General features: G+C 44.2%; 1 protein-coding gene across 1 annotated transcript in view; it reads left to right on the top strand.

Annotated features, from left to right (window-relative positions):
• The window catches only part of LOC137369858 (parathyroid hormone/parathyroid hormone-related peptide receptor-like), a 173,973-nt gene that overhangs the window by 102,966 nt on the left and 52,288 nt on the right, over positions 1-18,719 (top strand). Inside the window, exons 3-4 of the mRNA XM_068031489.1 lie at positions 2,791-2,901; positions 4,435-4,559. Of these exons, the coding sequence (XP_067887590.1) occupies positions 2,791-2,901; positions 4,435-4,559 (236 nt within the window). The remainder of the gene's footprint in view (positions 1-2,790; positions 2,902-4,434; positions 4,560-18,719) is intronic.

Raw genomic sequence — 18,719 nt, 5'->3', positions numbered from 1 at the left:
AAGATTGAGGAACATCCAGGTTTGAAGCCCTTAAAATGCAGCAGGGATTGGATGTTAATTCTTTTGAACAGTACCCATATTATTACATCCCAGAAATACACTTGGCCAAATCTGATCTTTAAAAAATCACAACAGAAGGTTTTTATAAATGCGATGATATTATTTGGACCACCAAGCCTACCCTCTTTTGACTGATGTAAAACGCACCTTTATTTATTTTATTTAGAGATGCAGCACTGAAACAGGCCCTTCGGCCCACCGAGTCTGTGCTGACCAACAACCACCCATTTATACTAATCCTACATTAATCCCATATTCCCTACCACATCCCCCTACTGCCTACCTACACTACGGCCAATTTATCGAACAACCTGCAGGTCTTTGGCTGTGGGAGGAAACTGGAGCACCCGGCAAAACTCATGCAGTCACAGGGAGAACTTGCAAACTCTGCACAGGCAGTACCCAGAACTGAACCTGGGTCACTGGAGCTATGAGGCTGTGGTGCTAACCACTACACCACTATACCTTCTTGCCATTGAATTCTGCATTCACACCAAAGAGCCATGTCTAAAGGAAAAAACGGGTCAGGATTTCTACAGTGTAGTCACCCCTATCTCAACCTACAGCTTGGCTCAGTTGGTAGGGTATTCTCTTCTGAATCAAACGATCATGAGTTCCAATCCCACTCCAAGGCTTGAGCATATAATGTCATCTGATACTTCAGTGAAGTAGTGCATTGTGAGAGGTTTTTGATGGGGCATAGCAGTGGAAGCTTTACTCCATATCTAACTTGTGCTGTACCTCACTTAGAAATGCTTTATAGGACAGTGCAAGTGAGTCTTACTTTGCATCGAACTTGTGATGTACAGGCGTCGACACTGGGTAATGCTGACACTGGTGACTTGCTTCTCTTTGATGAAAACAAATAAAGTATAATCAGAATGTGATCCTTTCTCTGCTATTTGTTAATGACAGTCCATCATAGAACCAGTCCGAAGACCATTTATGTAGCTGCACATGGAAGATGTAATGGGAATCAATCATTGCTGCTGTGCTAAGTTAGTTGATTATAGCTGGACCTGCTATAGCTGACCTCAGCACCCCGACTTAAAGAGAGGAAAATCAGTCGCAGTCATTGGTGGTGTTGGCTGTTGGTGTCTTTGTATTCTCACGCTCTTCTCTCGGTGAACAGTGTGAAGTAGTAAAAACAAGAAATGCTGGAAGCACTCAGCAGGTCTGGCAGCATCTGTGAAAAGAGAAGCAGAGTTAACGTTTCGGGTCAGTGACCCTTCTTCCGAAGTTCCCAGTTCCGAAGAAGGGTCACTGACCCGAAACGTTAACTCTGCTTCTCTTTTCACAGATGCTGCCAGACCTGCTGAGTGGTTCCAGCATTTCTTGTTTTTATTTCAGATTTCCAGCATCCGCAGTATTTTGCTTTTATTTTAGTGTGAAGTAGTGGAAGGATTCGGAGGCTGATTAACAATCTGACAAGCTGCAATGTGAACGCTCCTTCCATGGCAGCAGCTATCTTCATACTAGTCGATAAGGGGATTAGTCCTATTTGGCAGGATGGTTTTATGGGATCCCATAACCTGTACTATGAGGGGGTGGTGGGGGCACCCACACCCATTAGACCTGAGTATCAATTAGTCAGTCACACTCTCAGACAATGAACTCATTGGGCCTCGTGAACTGAGCCCACTGATCACTCATGATAATCTCATCAAAACTACTTAGAATTCAGTAAGTGTGGCATCTTTATATGGTTGATTATATGAGCTAAACTTGGTGTTAGTATGCAAGTGAATCCATAGTAGGCATAGTCAGCATGTGAGTATCTAAGATTAGTGCATAAGTACTTTAGAAGTTCTGCAAACCACTTCCCTCCTCTCATGCAGGCTATTAGCAATTCTATTGGGTTTATTGTTCTCTGGACATTCCACAAATGATTACCCAAGGCTGGCCTGAAGAACTCTCTCTTATCTTTTTACATTGTTATTTATTGAAGCTTTTCTCGATTCACTCTCAACACCTCCATCAGATATCTGAGTGCCAGTTCATCATTTAATGTTCCACTCCTTCAGTTCTTGGTTTTATATTTCTGCATTGTCCAGCATGAGATTTAATCCAATGTAACCCATACCATTATCTTTTTTTTCCCAAAATATACTTTATTCATAAAAATCTGTAAAAATTACATTGCCAAACAGTTTCCAAACAGCACCAAAAAATACAAACATTGCAAGGGGGATCAGTTTCCTTCAATACTGTCATGAGTTTCTTCCCAACCCTTCCGTTTCACAATTGTCATGTCAATTACAGTTTTACATTTACAACAATTCAGAATATTAACGATACAGTTCGAGGGGTTTCCCATGGATCCAGCCCCTCAGTCCAGCTTGGTGGGGGAACCTTACACTGTGGTCTTTCCCCATTGAGCCTTTGCTGCGGCTGCCCCAAGCTTTAGTGCGTCCCTCAGCACGTAGTCCTGGACCTTGGAATGTGCCAGTCTGCAACATTCGGTGGTGGACAACTCTTTGCGCTGGAAGACCAGCAAGTTTCGGGCAGACCAAAGGGCGTCTTTCACCGAATTGATAGTCCTCCAGCAGCAGTTGATGTTTGTCTCGGTGTGCGTCCCTGGGAACAGCCCGTAGAGCACAGACTCCTGTGTTACAGAGTTTATATAACCAGTATGCTGGTGACTATTTTACCTTGATTATTGATCCTTACAAGCCTTATTCAATATACTGTCTCTTTTCAGTAAACTACACTTTACACTTTCTTCCACAGAAGGGTACTGTTCCCCCCAATGGGATGGCATCATTTGCTGGCCAGAAGGACCACCAGGGAAGTTGGTGCCAATGCAGTGCCCAGATTACATATACGATTTTAACCACCAAGGTACGATTGCAGTCAGTAGCTGCCATTTAGCACTGACTAAGAGCACAGTGTTTTAGAGCACAGTATTTCAACTGGAGTCATTAGAATGCATCACAGTTCACATTGTTCCTCAGAAAGGGTATGAAGGAAAACGAGAATTATTTTAATTGTGAGTTTTAAAAGTGTAGCATATTCTTGCAAGTTAAAAAGAAAGGGTCTGAGACATTGGCCAGAATTTTACATGGAGGTGGTGATCCTGCCCACCGACTGGAAAGCTGGGGGCAAGCCTGTCTCCGCTGGATCTGGAAGCCAAGCTGTTATTTTGCATGGCTTAGACACTTAAAAGTGCCTCCAGTCTTGGCTTCCACCCCTCTGAGGCAGTATATCCCACCTCCAAGAGCTGCCGGCCAATCAAAGAGCTGGCAGCTCTTCAGTCCCAGCAGCGTCACTGGGAATGGTGGCAACTACTGGGACTGCACCCAGTGAGAGCAGCCACGATGGACGCTGGCCTCAGAAAAGATAAGTGGGGTCGGGCCTTTCCGGAGACAATCGACTAAGCCCCTGCAATGCCGGGGATGGGTTGAACAATAGGGCAGGGTCGTGTTTCAGCGGGGGTTGCCCGTGCTGCTGGGGATGGGTCCTCTGTGGCACACAGGGTGCCTGATCAGGCCCGCAAGGATGCCACCAGGTATTACTGGGCACCCTCCTCAGGTGCCAAAGTGCCCATCCCCTGCTGGTAAAATATCAGCAGTGGTAGGAAGAGGCCCTGAAGTGGCAATTAATTAAAAGTTACTGAACAATCGATAAACAATTGAATAAACAACAGTGATGTTATATAATATATATTAAAAACAAGAGATGCTGGAAATACTCAGCAGGTCTGGCAGCATCTGTGCAGAGAGAAGCAGAGCCAACGTTTCAGGTCAGTGACCCTTCTTCAGAATGATGAGTGATGTTATATATATTCACTGCTTGAAAGGAAAACAACATTGCAGGCTATTTTAACTTGAGATGCGCAACAGAGTGAGGTTAACTGTCACTCACCTATTCTGGTCGTGAAGCTTCAACCTCATTTACATGCAGGAAATTTAGCGTTGGTGCTCCTCTAATTTTGTTCATTGTGAATTTCCTGAAGGCTGAGGACGCATGCTGGGATTGGTCACTGGTAAATCAATGAGTCATTAGACTCTGAGAAGCCTGAATCCAGCAGGTTTCAATGTCTACCACTTCAGGCATCTCCCAAAAGCTTGCCCAAAACTTTCCCTTTGATTAGGCCTTCACTTACTTCCCCTTGTCTACCCTTCCTGCCCAGTATCCACCACCACCTCTGTAGGAGCCTTTGTTATATCCCAGAGAATACAGGAATATTAATTGTTCAATTCAGTCAGAGGGTGGTTTATCCATCACATTTAAATCATTTGTAAAAATACAAGTGCCCCTCAAACTAAATTGTCTCAAATGCCTTTATGGTTACATCAATAAGTGAACAGGTGGTGGGATGGATGAAGGATAAAGTAGCACTCGGTGCTAACTTGCTTTGTGTTTTATTGCCAGGCCATGCTTATCGACAGTGTAACGTGAATGGGAGCTGGGAGCTTGTGCCAAGCAACAACCGAACGTGGGCAAATTACACAGAATGTGCGAGGTACCTTGCGCACATGAACCAGGGTACTGAAAAGGTGATGTAATCCAATAAATCATTTTTATTATAATATAATTATGTTTTTATAGCTTCTCAGAACATTTGTGGTGACGGTTTGAAACAACTGTGGCTATACCAGCAACATCCACAAACGGCGGTGTGATGAAAAATTGCCTTTTTGGGAGGTAAATGTTGGCCAGGACACTGGGAGAACTTTCCAAACTTCTTTGAAAAATACAATGGAATTTGACCATTGTTTTAATGTCTCATCCATAGGTTTTCCAACAGTGCAGTACTCCCATATTTGGTGTCAGCTAAGATAATATGCTCTGGGTAATGACAATATGATGCTGGGTATGCACTGTGCTGAAGCACATCAGGCTCCTACTCCCCAGGAAGTTGGACACTGCAGATGAGGTCTGCAATGTAGCCCTGCTTTCAGTCATTTGTCTCATTCCCAACTGGATACACTTTATGCACAGGGTGATAAGCAGCTGTAATGGGGTGACATGAAGGGCAGTTGAGACCAAGGGCTTGATTTGAGGCCTGCTGGGGTTGGGAGTGGAGGTGAGCTGGCATGCAGGCTCCAATGTTCCATCCCACCCATGGACCATTTTCACGGAGGTGAGATGGGGAGGAGCGGTGGGATGCTCGTTAAGGGCCACATAAGAGCAATTAAAGGATCCCGACTGATGAATGTACACTGTGCGCTCGCTATGGCTGTAATGTCCTTTTTATAACTGGGCCCCCCCAAAACTGCATAGTACTAACAGTGGCCAAACCATGTTTTGTATAAATTTATCATTACTTCTTCACTCTCGTACCTTTTGCTTCTATTTATAAATTCCTAAATTCTTTTCGCCTTTCTATGGCTTTCTGTATCTACTATCAGACTTCCATGGAATTATGCATTGGTACCCTTAGATCTCTCAGTTCATCCACATCCTTCAATATCTTTCATGAAGTGTATGCTCCAATTCCTTATTTTTCCTCCCAAAATATGCAACATTGCACTTATACACATTAAATTGCACCTGTCATGTTTTGCCTATTTTCGTTAACCTGTCTGTCATCCTGAAGTCTTTTACAGTCCTCACTTACACAATTCAGTGTTTTCAGTGTGTCAACTAATTTTCTATCTATGCACTACATTTCCTGTTATACTATAAACCTGAATTCTTCAAACAAACCGCTTGTGAGACCCTGTGAAAGTGTTGTGAAAATCTACATAGAAACATAGAAAATAGGAGCGGGAGTAGGCTATTCGGCCCTTCGAGCCTGCTCCGCCATTCATTATGATCATGGCTGATCATCCAACTCAGTAGCCTGTTCCCGCTTTTGCCCCATACCCTTTGATCCCTTTAGACCCAAGAGCTATATCTAACTTCTTCTTGAAAACATTCAATGTTTTGGCTTCAACTGATTTCTGCGGTAGCAAATTCCACAGGCTCACCACTCTCTGGGTGAAGAAATTTCTCCTCATCTCAGTCCTGAAAGGTTTACCCCGTATCCTTAGACTATGACCCCTGGTTCTGGACTCCCCCACCATCGGGAACATCCTTCTTGCATCTACCCTGTCAAGTCCTGTTAGAATTTTGTAGGTTTCTATGAGATCCCCCCTCACTCTTTTGAACTCCAGCGACTATAATCCTAATCAACTCAATATCTCCTCATATGACAGTCCCGCCATCCCAGGAATCAGTCTGGGAGGGACAAAGCGCAGAAGAGCAATAGTTATCGGGGACTCGATAGTCAGGAGCACAGATAGGCGCTTCTGTGGACGTGAAAGAGACTCCAGGAAGGTATTTTGCCTCCCTGGTGCCAGGGTCAAGGATGTCTCTGAACGGACAGAGGGCATTCTGAAGGGTGAACAGCCAGAGGTTGTGGTACACATCGGTACCAATGACATAGGCTGGAAGAGTGATGAGGTCCTGCAGGGGGAGTTTAGGGAGTTAGGTAGTAAGTTAAAAAACAGGACCTCGAGGGTTGTAATCTCGGGATTACTCCCTGTGCCACGTGCCAGTGAGGCTAGAAATAGGAAGATGGTGCAGCTAAACACGTTGCTGAGCAGCTGGTGTAGAAGGGAGGGTTTCAGATATCTGGACCATTGGGCTCTCTTCAGGGACAGATGGGACCTGTACAAGAAGGACGGGTTGCATCTAAACTGGAAGTGCACTAATATCCTGGCTGCAAGGTTTGCTAGCGTCACTCGGGAGGGTTGAAACTAGTGTGGCAGGGGGGTGGGAACCAGAGCAGTAGGACAGCTAGTGAAGTAAATGAGGAGGACATAGTAAATAAGGCCAGTAGGACTAAGAGGAAGAGCAGGCAGGGAGATGTTGCTGAGCACAGCGGGACTGGTGGTCTGAAGTGCGTTTGTTTCAATGCGAGAAGTATAACAGGTAAGGCAGATGAACTTAGAACTTGGATTAGTACTTGGAACTATGATGTTGTTGCTATTACAGAGACTTGGTTGAGGGAAGGGCAGGATTGGCAGCTAAATGTTCCAGGATTTAGAAGCTTCAGGCGGGATAGAGGGGGATGCAAAAGGGGTGGGGGAGTTGCATTACTGGTTAAGGAGAATATCACAGATGTACTGTGGGAGGACACCTCAGAGAGGCAGCGAGACAATATGGGTGGAGCTCAGGAATAGGAAGGGTGCAGTCACGATGTTGGGGGTTTACTACAGGCCTCCCAACAGCCAGCGGGAGGTAGAGGAGCAGATATGTAGACAGATTTTGGAAAGATGTGAAGGTAACAGGGTTTAGTGGTGGGTGATTTTAACTTCCCCAATATTGACTGGGACTCACTTAGTGCTAGGGGCTTGGATGGGGCAGAATTTGTGAGGAGCATCCAGGAGGGCTTCTTGAAACAGTATGTAGATAGTCCAACTAGGGATGGGGCCATTCTGGACCTGGTATTGGGGAATGAGCCCGGCCAGGTGGTCGAAGTTTCAGTGGGGGAGCATTTCGGGAGCAGTGACCATAATTCCATAAGTTTTAAGGTACTTGTGCATAAGGCTAAGAGTAGTCCTCGGGTGAAGGTGCTAAATTGAGGGAAGGCTAATTATAACAAAATTAGGCAGGAACTGAAGAATTTAGATTGGGGACGGCTGTTTGAGGGTAAATCAACATCTGACATGTGGGAGTCTTTCAATCGTCAGCTGATCAGAATCCAGGACCAGCATGTTCCTGTGAGGAAGAAAGACAAGTTTGGCAAGTTTCGGGAAGCTTGGATAACACGGGATATTGTGAGCCGAGTCAGAAAGAAAAAGAAAGCATTTGTAAAGGCTGGAAGGCTAGGAACAGATGAAGCACTTGAGGAATATAAAGACAGTAGGGAGGAACTTAAGCAAGGAGTTAGGAGGGCTAAAAGGGGTCATGAAAAGTCATTGGCAAACAGGATTAAGGAAAATCCCAAAGCTTTTTATACATATATAAAGAGCAAGAGGGTAACCAGGGAAAGGGTTGGCCCACTCAAGGAGAGAGATGGGAATCTATGCGTGGAGCCAGAGGAAATGGGTGAGGTGCTAAATGAGTACTTTGCATCAGTATTCACCAAGGAGAAGGACTTGGTGGATGATGAGCCTAGGGAAGGGAGCGTAGATAGTCTCAGTCATCTCATTATCAAAAAGGAGGAGGTGTTGGGTGTCTTGCAAAGCATTAAGGTGGTTAGGTCCCCAGGGCCAGATGGGATCTACCCTAGAATACTGAGGGAGGCAAGGGAAGAAATTGCTGGGGCCTTGACAGAAATCTTTGCATCCTCATTGTCTACAGGTGAGGTCCCAGAGGACTGGAGAATAGCCAATGTTGTTCCTTTGTTTAAGAAGGGTGGTAAGGATAATCCAGGAAATTATAGGCCGGTGAGCCTTACGTCAGTGGTAGGGAAACTATTAGAGAGGATTATTCGGGACAGGATTTACTCCCATTTGGAAACAAACGAACTTACTAGCGAGAGACAGCATGGTTTTGTGAAGGGGAGGTTGTGTCTTACTAATTTGAGTGAGTTTTTTGAGGAAGTGACGAAGATGATTGATCAGGGAAGGGCGGTGGATGTTGTCTATATGGACTTTAGTAAATCCTTTGACTAGGTCCTGCATGGCAGACTGGTGCAAAAGGTGAAGTCACACGGGATCAGAGGTGAGCTGGCAAGATGGATACAGAACTGGCTCAGTCACAGAAGACAGAGGGTATCAGTGGATGGGTGTTTTTCTGAATGGAGGGATGTGACGAGTGGTGTTCCGCAGGGATCAGTGCTGGGACCTTTGCTGTTTGTAGTATATATAAATGATTTGGAGGAAAATGTAGCTGGTCTGATTAGTAAGTTTGCGGACAACACAAAGGTTGGTGGAGTTGCGGATAATGATGAGGATTTTCAGAGGATACAGCAGGATATAGATCGGTTGGAGACTTGGGCGGAGAAATGGCAGATGGAGTTTAATCCGGACAAATGTGAGGTAATGCATTTTGGAAGGTCTAATGCAGGTGGGAGGTATACAGTAAATGGCAGAACCCTTAGGAGTATTGACAAGCAGAGAGATCTGGGCGTACAGGTCCACAGGTCACTGAAGGTGGCAACGCAGGTGGATAAGGTAGTCAAGAAGGCATACGGCATGCTTGCCTTCATCGGTCGGGGCATAGAGTATAAAAATTGGGAAGTCATGTTGCAGCTGTACAGAACCTTAGTTAGGCCACACTTAGAATATTGCGTGCAATTCTGGTCGCCACACTACCAGAAGGAAATGGAGGCTTTGGAGAGGGTACAGAGGAGGTTTACCAGGATGTTGCCTGGTCTGGACAGTATTAGCTATGAGGAGAGGTTGTATAAACTTGGATTTGTTTCACTGGAACGACGGAGGTGGAGGGGTGACATGATAGAGGTTTACAAAGTTATGAGCGGCATGGACAGAGTGGATAATCAGAAGCTTTTTCCCAGGGTGGAAGAGTCAGTTACTAGGGGACATAGGTTTAAGGTGCGAGGGGCAAAGTTTAGAGGGGATGTGCGAGGCATGTTTTTTACACAGAGGGTGGTGAGTGCCTGGAACTTGCTGCCAGGGGAGGTGGTGGAAGCAGATACGATAGCGACGTTTAAGAGACATCTTGACAAATATATAAATAGGAAGGGAATAGAGGGATATGGGCCCCGGAAGTGCAGAAGGTGTTAGTTTCGGCAGGCATCAAGATCGGCGCAGGCTTGGAGGGCCGAATGGCCTGTTCCTGTTCTTTGTTCGCTGCACTCTCTCTATAGCAAGAACATCCTTGCTCAGATAAGGAGACCAAAACTGCACGCAATATTCCAGGTGTGGCCTCACCAGGTCCTGTATAATTGAAGCAAGACATCCCTGCTACTGTACTCAAATCCTATCGCTATAAAGGCCAACATACCATTTGCCTTTTTTACTGCCTGTTGCACCTGCATGCTTACCTTCAGCGACTGGTGTACGAGAACACCCAGGTCTCGTTGCATATTCCCCTCTCTCAGTTTATAGCCATTCAGATAATAATCTGCCTTCCTGTTTTTGCTACCAAAGTGGATAACCTCACATTTATCCACATTATACTGCATCTGCCATGCATTAGCCCACTCACTCAATTTGTCCAAATCACCCTGAAGCCTCTCTGCATCCTCCTCATAACTCACCCTCCCACTCAGTTTTGTGTCATTTGCAAGTTTGGAGATATTACATTTAGTTCCCTCATCTAAATCATTACCCCACTAGTCACTGCCTGCCATTCGGAAAAAGGCCCATTTATCCCTACCCTTTATTTCCTGTCCGCCAACCAATTTTCTACCCATCGCAATACACTACCCCCAATCCCATGCGCTTTAATTTTACACGCTAATCTCTGTCGAAAACCTTCTGAAAGTCCAAATAAACCACATCCACTGGCTCGCCCCCATCAACTCTACTAGTTACATCCTCGAAGAATTCTCGTAGATTTGTCAAGCATGATTTCCCTTTCATAAATCTATGCTGCCTCCGTCCGATTCTCCCACTGTTCTCCAAGTGCTCTGCTATAAAATCTTTGATAATGGACTCTGGACTTTTCCCCACTACCGACGTCAGGCTGACTGGTCTATAATTCCCTGCTTTCTCTCTACCTCCCTTTTTAAATTGTGGGATTACATTAGCTATGGGCGGCACAGTGGCGCAGTGGTTAGCACCGCAGCCTCACAGCTCCAGCGACCCGGGTTCAATTCTGGGTGCTCCCTGTGTGGAGTTTGCAAGTTCTCCCTGTGTCTGCGTGGGTTTTCTCTGGGTGCTCCGGTTTTCTCCCACAAGCCAAAAGACTTGCAGGTTGATAGGTAAATTGGCCATTATAAATTGCCCCTTGTCTAGGTAGGTGGTAGGGAAATATCGGGACAGGTGGGGATGCGGTAGGAATATGGGATTAGTGTAGGATTAGTATAAATGGGTGGTTGATGGTCGGCACAGACTCGGTGGGCCGAAGGGCCTGTTTCAATGCTGTATCTCTAAACTAAACTTATCCCTCCAATCTGTCGGAACTGTTCCAGAGTCTATGGAATCTTGGAAGATGACCACTAATGCATCCACTATTTCTCGGGCCACTTCCTTAAGTACTTTGGGATGCAGACCATCAGGCCCTGGGGATTTATTGGCCTTCAATCCCATCAATTTCCCCAACACCATTTCTCTACTAATACTGATTTCTTTCCGTTCCTCTCTTTCATTCAGCCCTGTGCTCCCCAACATTTCTGGTATGATATTTGTGTCCTCCTTTGTGAAGACAGAACCAAAGTATGCATTTAGTTGGTCAGCCATTTCTTTATTCCCCATAATAAATTCCCTGTTTCTGACTGTAAGGGACCTACATTTGTCTTCACCAATCTTTTTCTCTTCACATACCTATCGAAACTTTTACGCCCGTAAGGTCCCCCTTTGCTGAATTCGAAACTGCTCCCAATCCTCAGGTCTGTTGTTTATCCTGGCAAATTTATATGCCTCTTTCTTGGATCTAATGCTATCGCTAATTTCCCTTGTAAGCCATGGTTTGACTACCTTTCCCATTTTACTTTTGCGCCAGACATCCTTGTAAGCCATGGTTTGACTACCTTTCCCATTTTACTTTTGCGCCAGACAGAGATAAACAATTGTTGTAGTTCATCCATGCGCTCTTTAAATGTTTGCCATTGCCTATCCACCGTCATCCCTTTAAGTAACGTTTCCCAATCCGTCATAGCCAACTCGCACCTCATACCTTCATAGTTTCCTTTCCTAAGATTCAGGACCCTAGTCTCAGAATCAACTATTGTCACTCTCCATCTTGATGAAGAATTCTGTCATATTATGGTCGCTCATCCCCAAGTGGTCTCGCACCACTAGATTGTCAATTATTCCTCTCTCATTACATAATACCCAGTCTAGGATGGCCTGTTCTCTAGTTGGTTCCTCAATGTATTGGTCCAGAAAACCATCCTGTATATACTCCAAGAATTCCTCCGCTAAGGTATTTTGACTAATTTGATTTGCCCAATCTAGATGCAGATTAAATTCACCCATAATTACAGATGTTCCTTTATCGCATGCATCTCTAATTTCCTGTTTAATGCCATTCCCAACATCACCACTACAGTTTGGGGGTCTATATACAACCCCCACTAACGTTTTTTTGCCAGTGTTTCTCAGCCCTTTCCCCTACAGATTCCATATCGTCAGAGCTAATATCTTTCCTCACTATTGCATTAATTTCCTTTTTAACCAGCAATGCAACTCCACCGCCTTTTGCTTTTTGTCTGTCCTTCCTAAATACTGAATATCCCTGGATGTTCATTTCCCATCCTTGGTCACCTTGCAGCCATGTCTCTGTAATCCCAACTATATCATACCCGTTTATATCTATTTGCGCGAGTAATTCATTCACTTTATTGCGAATGCTATGCGCGTTGTGCACCATGTCTGCTTCAACAGCTTTATTTATCCACTTATATAAAAAATTCTTATTAAATTTATAATATGCAGCTTGACATTAACTGTGCTGGTTGTGCTTGATTAGCCTATTTTTTTCTAAATGCTCACTAAATTTATCTCAAATTATGGATTCAAACAGCCGCCCACAACTGACATTGGTCTATCTCCACCTAATATATCCTTCTCTCACACAAAAGTAAAATACTGCAGTTACTGGAAATCTTGTCCCATTATCACTCCATTTGGCCTTGCATCATGAAACATTTTGTCATTTAATCTCCACACTATCAAAGATGTTCCCTTTTGTTCTTCTTCCTACCCTCCCCCCTTTCACTTGCTCAAAATCTATTACATTTCTAACTATTGTCAGTTCTGATGAAAGGTCACAGACCTTTCTCTCCACAAATGCTGCCAGATCTTTTTTTTAATTCATTCATGGGATGTGGGCATCACTGGCCAGGCCAGCATTTATTGCCCATCCCTAAGAGCCCTAACTGAGTGGCTTGCTAGGCCATTTCAGAGGGCATGTAAGAGTTAACCACATTGCTGTGGGTCTGGAGTCACATGTAGGCCAGACCAGGTATGGACAGCAGATTTCCTTTCCTGAAGGACATTGGTGAACCAGATAGGTTTTTACAACAATTGACAATGGTTTCATGGCCATCATTAGACTAGTTTTTTTTTTAAATTCCAGATTTATTAATTGAATTCAAATTCCACCTTCTGCTGTGGTAGGATTTGAACCCAAGTCCCCAGAGCAATACCCTTGGTCTCTGGGTTACTAGTCCAGTGACAATACCACTATGCCACCGCCTCTCCATCTACTGAGTAGCATTTTCTGTTTTTATCCTTCTCTTCCTTCTGCACAAGATGATATATCAGAGATACTCTCCCATCACATTGCATAATTTGCATAATTATGGCAGATTGAAGACTGTATTGAAGACTGTGATAAAAATCTCTGCCATATCATCCTTGACTGCCTTTAACAGTCTAGGGTCTGTGCCACAAGGACATAATGACATTTACCCTGAGTTCTGCTATTCTTTTCACAACCAATTCTTTTTTTGCAGTTCTCATTTAAGATTGTCCTCCTCCAGTGCACCTACATTCACACTTTGATCATCATTTATTAAAAACGAATGCAAAATATTTACACAATGTTTCTGTCATGGCTTGACGCTCCAAAATTAGACTCCCTCCTATTCTTTCTGAGTAATCTTTTACATTTTATGTACTTTTAAAACCCTTATTATCTGATTCAGTATTACTTGCTAGTCCTTTATCATACTCCATTGTAGCCCTTCTATTATCCCTTTTTTAATTCATTCTCAGGCTATGGATGTCGCTAGCAAGGCTGATATTCACTGTCCATACCTAGCTGCCCTTGAGAAGATGGTAGTGGGCTTTTTCGTTGACCTGGCACAGTTCATGTGGTCAAACTACTTCTATCATGCTGTTAAGCAGGAAGTGTTCAAATTTTGACTCAGCGACTATGAAGGAATGGTGATATATGTCCAAGTCAGGCTGGGTGTGACTTGGAGGGGAACTTGGAAGTGGTGGTGTTTCCATGTGCTTGCTGCCTTTCTCCTTCACTCCCATCTATACTTTCTACATTTCTCATGTTTTTTTTGTGATTGTTTCCCTAACTTTATCATAATTTTCCATTTTAAGTTTCACTTTAATCTCTCTATTTGACCTTTGAACGCCATTCCTTGACTCATCTCCTTTTCACTTTATAGCAACATATTTATTTTACATTGCATTCAACTCATAGCTGAAGATTTCCCATCACTGATCTGCCAACCTGTTTTCCTAATTTTTCTGCCCGACTAATTTGGATCAGTTCCTTCTTATCTAACTGAAGGATGCTGTTGTAATGTACTGGCTCCCAAACATTTCAACACAACAACCACAATCTAAGTAAAAATGGAAATTTCACAACCACTACAAATCTTGGAGTCTGTCCAATCTAACATGTACACTGTGAGGGTCAGGCTGTTGAAAGTACCAGCTCTCAGATTTATCTGCACACTGAGAGATCTGGGAAGAGTGCTGTTGGATTTATGTGGAAATTGAGAGATGTGGAATTCCAGTTCTGGGAGTCGATTCATAGGCACAAGAGCACTGTGAGCCTGGGATTATGAATCTTGGTGAAAGAAATGAGGAAAGAAAGAAAAAGACAGAAAGACTGGTATTTATATGGTGTCTTTCATGACTTCAGGGCATCCCAAAGCACTTTGCAGCCAATGAAGTACTTTTGAAGTGTAGACACTGTTGTTATGTAGGAAATGAAATCCATACAGATGCATAAGAACACAGCAAAACCAAGGATTATAAATCATGGAGTATATTCAGAATCCAGTATATATTGTGAGATCTGGAATTGTAAATCTAGGAGTTTATTCGGATCTCTGTATATTCAGTGAGATCTGAGATTGTGAATCAAGCAGGGGTTGGCATGGTGTCTGTACACGGACAGCAGTGTCCATGGTAAAAGATTTTGAGGTCCGTGACTGGTTATTTCAGGGATGAGAAATTTCCCATTGGCTTCTTTTTTCCTACCAGACTGACTTTAAAAAAAATTGCACTGTCACTTTCACTGCTGACAGGTGGCAGGTGCTGAGAGTGGAAACAGCAGTTTGTGAACTTCGGACAGCTTCAGGATTTTCCGGCGGGTTCCGATTTTTTTTAAAAGCCCACCGGAAAACCCCGACTTTGTCCAAAGTTCAGAAACAGCTATTTCCACTCTTAGCAATGGTCAGAAAGAGAGAGAGTGGGGGGTGGGGTGGGGGGGGGGGGGGGGTGCTGAAATGATGTGCAGAGAGAGAGAGAGGAAGGAGAGAGCGAAGTGGAGGGAGCGGGGAAATGAAGGAGTGAGAGGGGGAGCCAAAGACAGGGGAAGAGAGAGAGAGCGGGGGCAGAGGAGGGGGGATAGAGAGAGGAGGGAGGGAAGAGTGGGAGAGGGACGGGGAGGGAGGGGGGAGCAAGAGAGAGGTACGAGGGGGGAGAGAGAGACGGGGAGAAGAGGGGGAGAGAGAGGGAGAGAGAGAGGAGGGCAGAGGGGAGAGAGAGAGAGGGAGAGAGAAGGGGATAGAGGGGGGCAGAGAGAGGGAGGCTGGGAGAGAGAGAGGGGGGAGAGAGAAAGAGAGGGACAGATGGGGGGAGAACAGGAGAGAGAGGGCAGAGGGGGAGAGAGAGGAAGAGAAAGGAGGGCAGGGGGGGAGAGAGGGGGAGAGGGGGACAGAGAGGGAAAGAGAAAGAGGGGTAGACAGAGAGAGGGGGTATAGAGACAGGGGAGAGATAAAGAGAAAGATAGAGAGGGGATGAAAGAGAGAGGGGTGAGGGAGCGAGGAACAAAGAGAGGGGGAGAGAGAGAAAGGGAGAAAAAGAGAGAGGAGTCAGAGGGGGGAGAGAGAGAGATCTGGGAGAGAGTGAGGGGGCAGAGAGGAGGGAGAGAGAGAGGAGACGGGGAGAGAGAGGACAGAGAGGGAGGGACAGAGAGAGGGGGACAGAGAGGGAGAGAGGGGGACAGAGAGGGAGATCAGAGAGTGAGAAAGGGGGCAGAGAGAGTGGGGGACATGGGAGGAAACAGAGAGATGGGGGGACAGAGATGGGGGACACAGAGAGCAGGAACTATACAGAGCGGGGGACAACACAGAGAGGGGGTAACAACATGGGGGGGAACAACACAGGCAGGGGAATTACACAGAGAGGGGTGACAACACGGGGTGGGTGACATCACAAGGGGGAACACAAAGAGGGGGGACACAAAGAGGGGTGGACACAGAGGGGGGAGAGAGAGAGAAGCAGAGAGAGACAGACAGACAGACAGAGAGAGAGAGAGAGAGAGAGGAGGGAGAGAATGATCAAGATCACTCCTGACAGATGAACATCTATCCGGAATACTCCGCATCACTACAAGTGTGCTGACAGACATGGACTACTTGTGCAAGCAAAAGAAATGCTAGGTATCTCACTAAATCAGTGTCCAACATAGTGGTGAGAAAGTAAGTCAATAAATTAGTCTTCACAAAAATGCATATTGGTTGTTGTTTTGATTAATAGTAAGCTAAATTTTTAATGCCTTTATCTTTCTGAAATTGTCTCACCAGCCCCCTATGTAAGACAAAAATTGTAATGTAGCCTTCCACGCAAAAAGGTTGGACACCGCTCTCTTTCTGTTCCCCTCTCTCTCTCTTCCACTTCGCTCACCACCCCCTCTCTCTTCCCCACATATATCTCTCTCTCTCTCCCTCCTCTCTCTCCATATCCCCTCTCTCTCTCTCCCACCTCTCTCTCTCTGCTCCACCCTCTCTCTCTCTCTCTGTTTCTCTCCCCACTCCCTAGCAACTAAGTTATTTTAAAACACAAGTTTAAAGGCTTGTGTTATGTAAGCTCATTTTAAAATGGCAAAAGTCACTTAGTGAATATCTCGATTTCTACACTCTGGAATGCATTACTTTCACTTGGGACACAAGCACAGTGAAATGTTGAAAATTGATGGTGTTTTACTTCTGTATAAATTTTGCAATTCCACTGCTATCCATTTGGAGTCACATTGTTCCAGAACTTGTATTGAGGGGAAAACAGGCAAGAAAATCCAAGGAATCTCCAGAAGTCAGCACTGTAAGTTCCTTAGGACTACAAGAAAATGGTGTAATGGGGCTGAGTAATATTTGCAAAAACAGGATGCTGCTGACCCATATGCAAAAGTTAGTAAATACAATGTAGCGGATAGCTTTAATAAAATTTTATGATTAACTGTCTACAATTCCTTAACAAAATCCATGCTGCATTTGCAGTTTTAAAAACTATTGAGGAAGATATAATAACAATTATTATGTTTCAATGAGCATGTTAGAAGCAGTCATTAACTGATTTTTTTTTGCTGAGAATTGGATTAAAGGACAAGTTTTATGATCAATAACTGCAATGTGCATCATTTGCTGTCCAGTTTAAGGGCAGATAATCTGAGTGGCCAATGCCATTTGAAAGTTGTCTGTATCATTACATTAAAAGTGCACCTTTGCTAACAGGTAAGAGATTTGGCTTGGACATAAATTGTTTAGTCTGGAGAACAATCTTACAGATAGTGACTAAGCATTTTATAACTGAATAATACATGCAGTAGCAACCACTCAACTTTTTGCAGGGAAGGTTTTTGTCAATAATTATCTTGTCAGAGCTAAATTGGAATCAACAGTGATAGACTGAGATAGAGAGATTATTGAATTTAAGAGAATCACTTTATTGGAGGAATTGAAGGAAACTCTTTATTTGCAATTTGTTTATCTAATTTTGTTACTAGCTTTGGTGAGTAAATGATATTTTGTCCATGACAGATGCTGTTGTTTCTGTATTTTAAAATCCAGGACCTGGTTTAACAGACTGTCAAGATGAATAAACTCATTTTGGTTACCGACTGTTAATCCCTCTCTGTCTCTTCCTGTCCCACTCTGCTTTCCTGTTTTACATGACTCTACTGAAGTACTGTCTGCTCCGTCCTATAAAATCCTCCTGATTTGGAGATCACTGCCCTTTTGTTGTCTGCCCTGTCTTCAGACACATATTACAAGCAGGTGGAGAAGTTACACATAACATTGACCATTATTGGTTATATTGTCTTGTGGCAATCGTAGTGTGAGAAATAATCCATCTTCCTATTGCTGATTTTTCTACTGCCTCACCTCAATAACCAAAATAACAATCCTCTCCTTGAGTGTAATGGTTTATTGGATGAATGTGCACTCCTAACACAGTGTCAATCCACATAGGTCATCAGATAAGGTCCATCTACCACTCCATGTCATGGTGAGATGCTCTATTCTGTCAACAAAAGTAATTTGCATTAGCATTACATACTATTTTGCTAGGTAGCTAGCTAATACAGTTGTGCTGCTCCCCATTGATGTATGCTTAGCTACTTTTTAATTTGGACTGTATTTTGATGGCGTTAGATTGGCTATACACTTTACATATTGATGAATTGCCCATGGCTGAGTCAATAATTTTGTCCATGGTGCAATATGTCAGTGCCTATCCATGGAATGGAGGAGAAATTGAGATACAGAGAAAGAGATAGATAACCAGACATATACCAAAAATGAAAGGGAATATAGAATAATACAGCACAGAAGGAGGCCATTCGGCCCCTTGTGCCTATGCTGGCTCTTTGAAAGAACTATCCAATTGGTCCCCCTCCCCACACCCCTGCAATTTTTTTCCCCTTCAAGTATTTATCCAATTTCCTTTTAAGGTTTATTTGCT

This window comes from Heterodontus francisci, chromosome 5, assembly GCF_036365525.1.
Source record: "Heterodontus francisci isolate sHetFra1 chromosome 5, sHetFra1.hap1, whole genome shotgun sequence".
In the NCBI taxonomy this organism is placed as follows: Eukaryota; Metazoa; Chordata; class Chondrichthyes; order Heterodontiformes; family Heterodontidae; genus Heterodontus; species Heterodontus francisci.
This window is presented reverse-complemented; position numbering and strand designations above follow the sequence as displayed.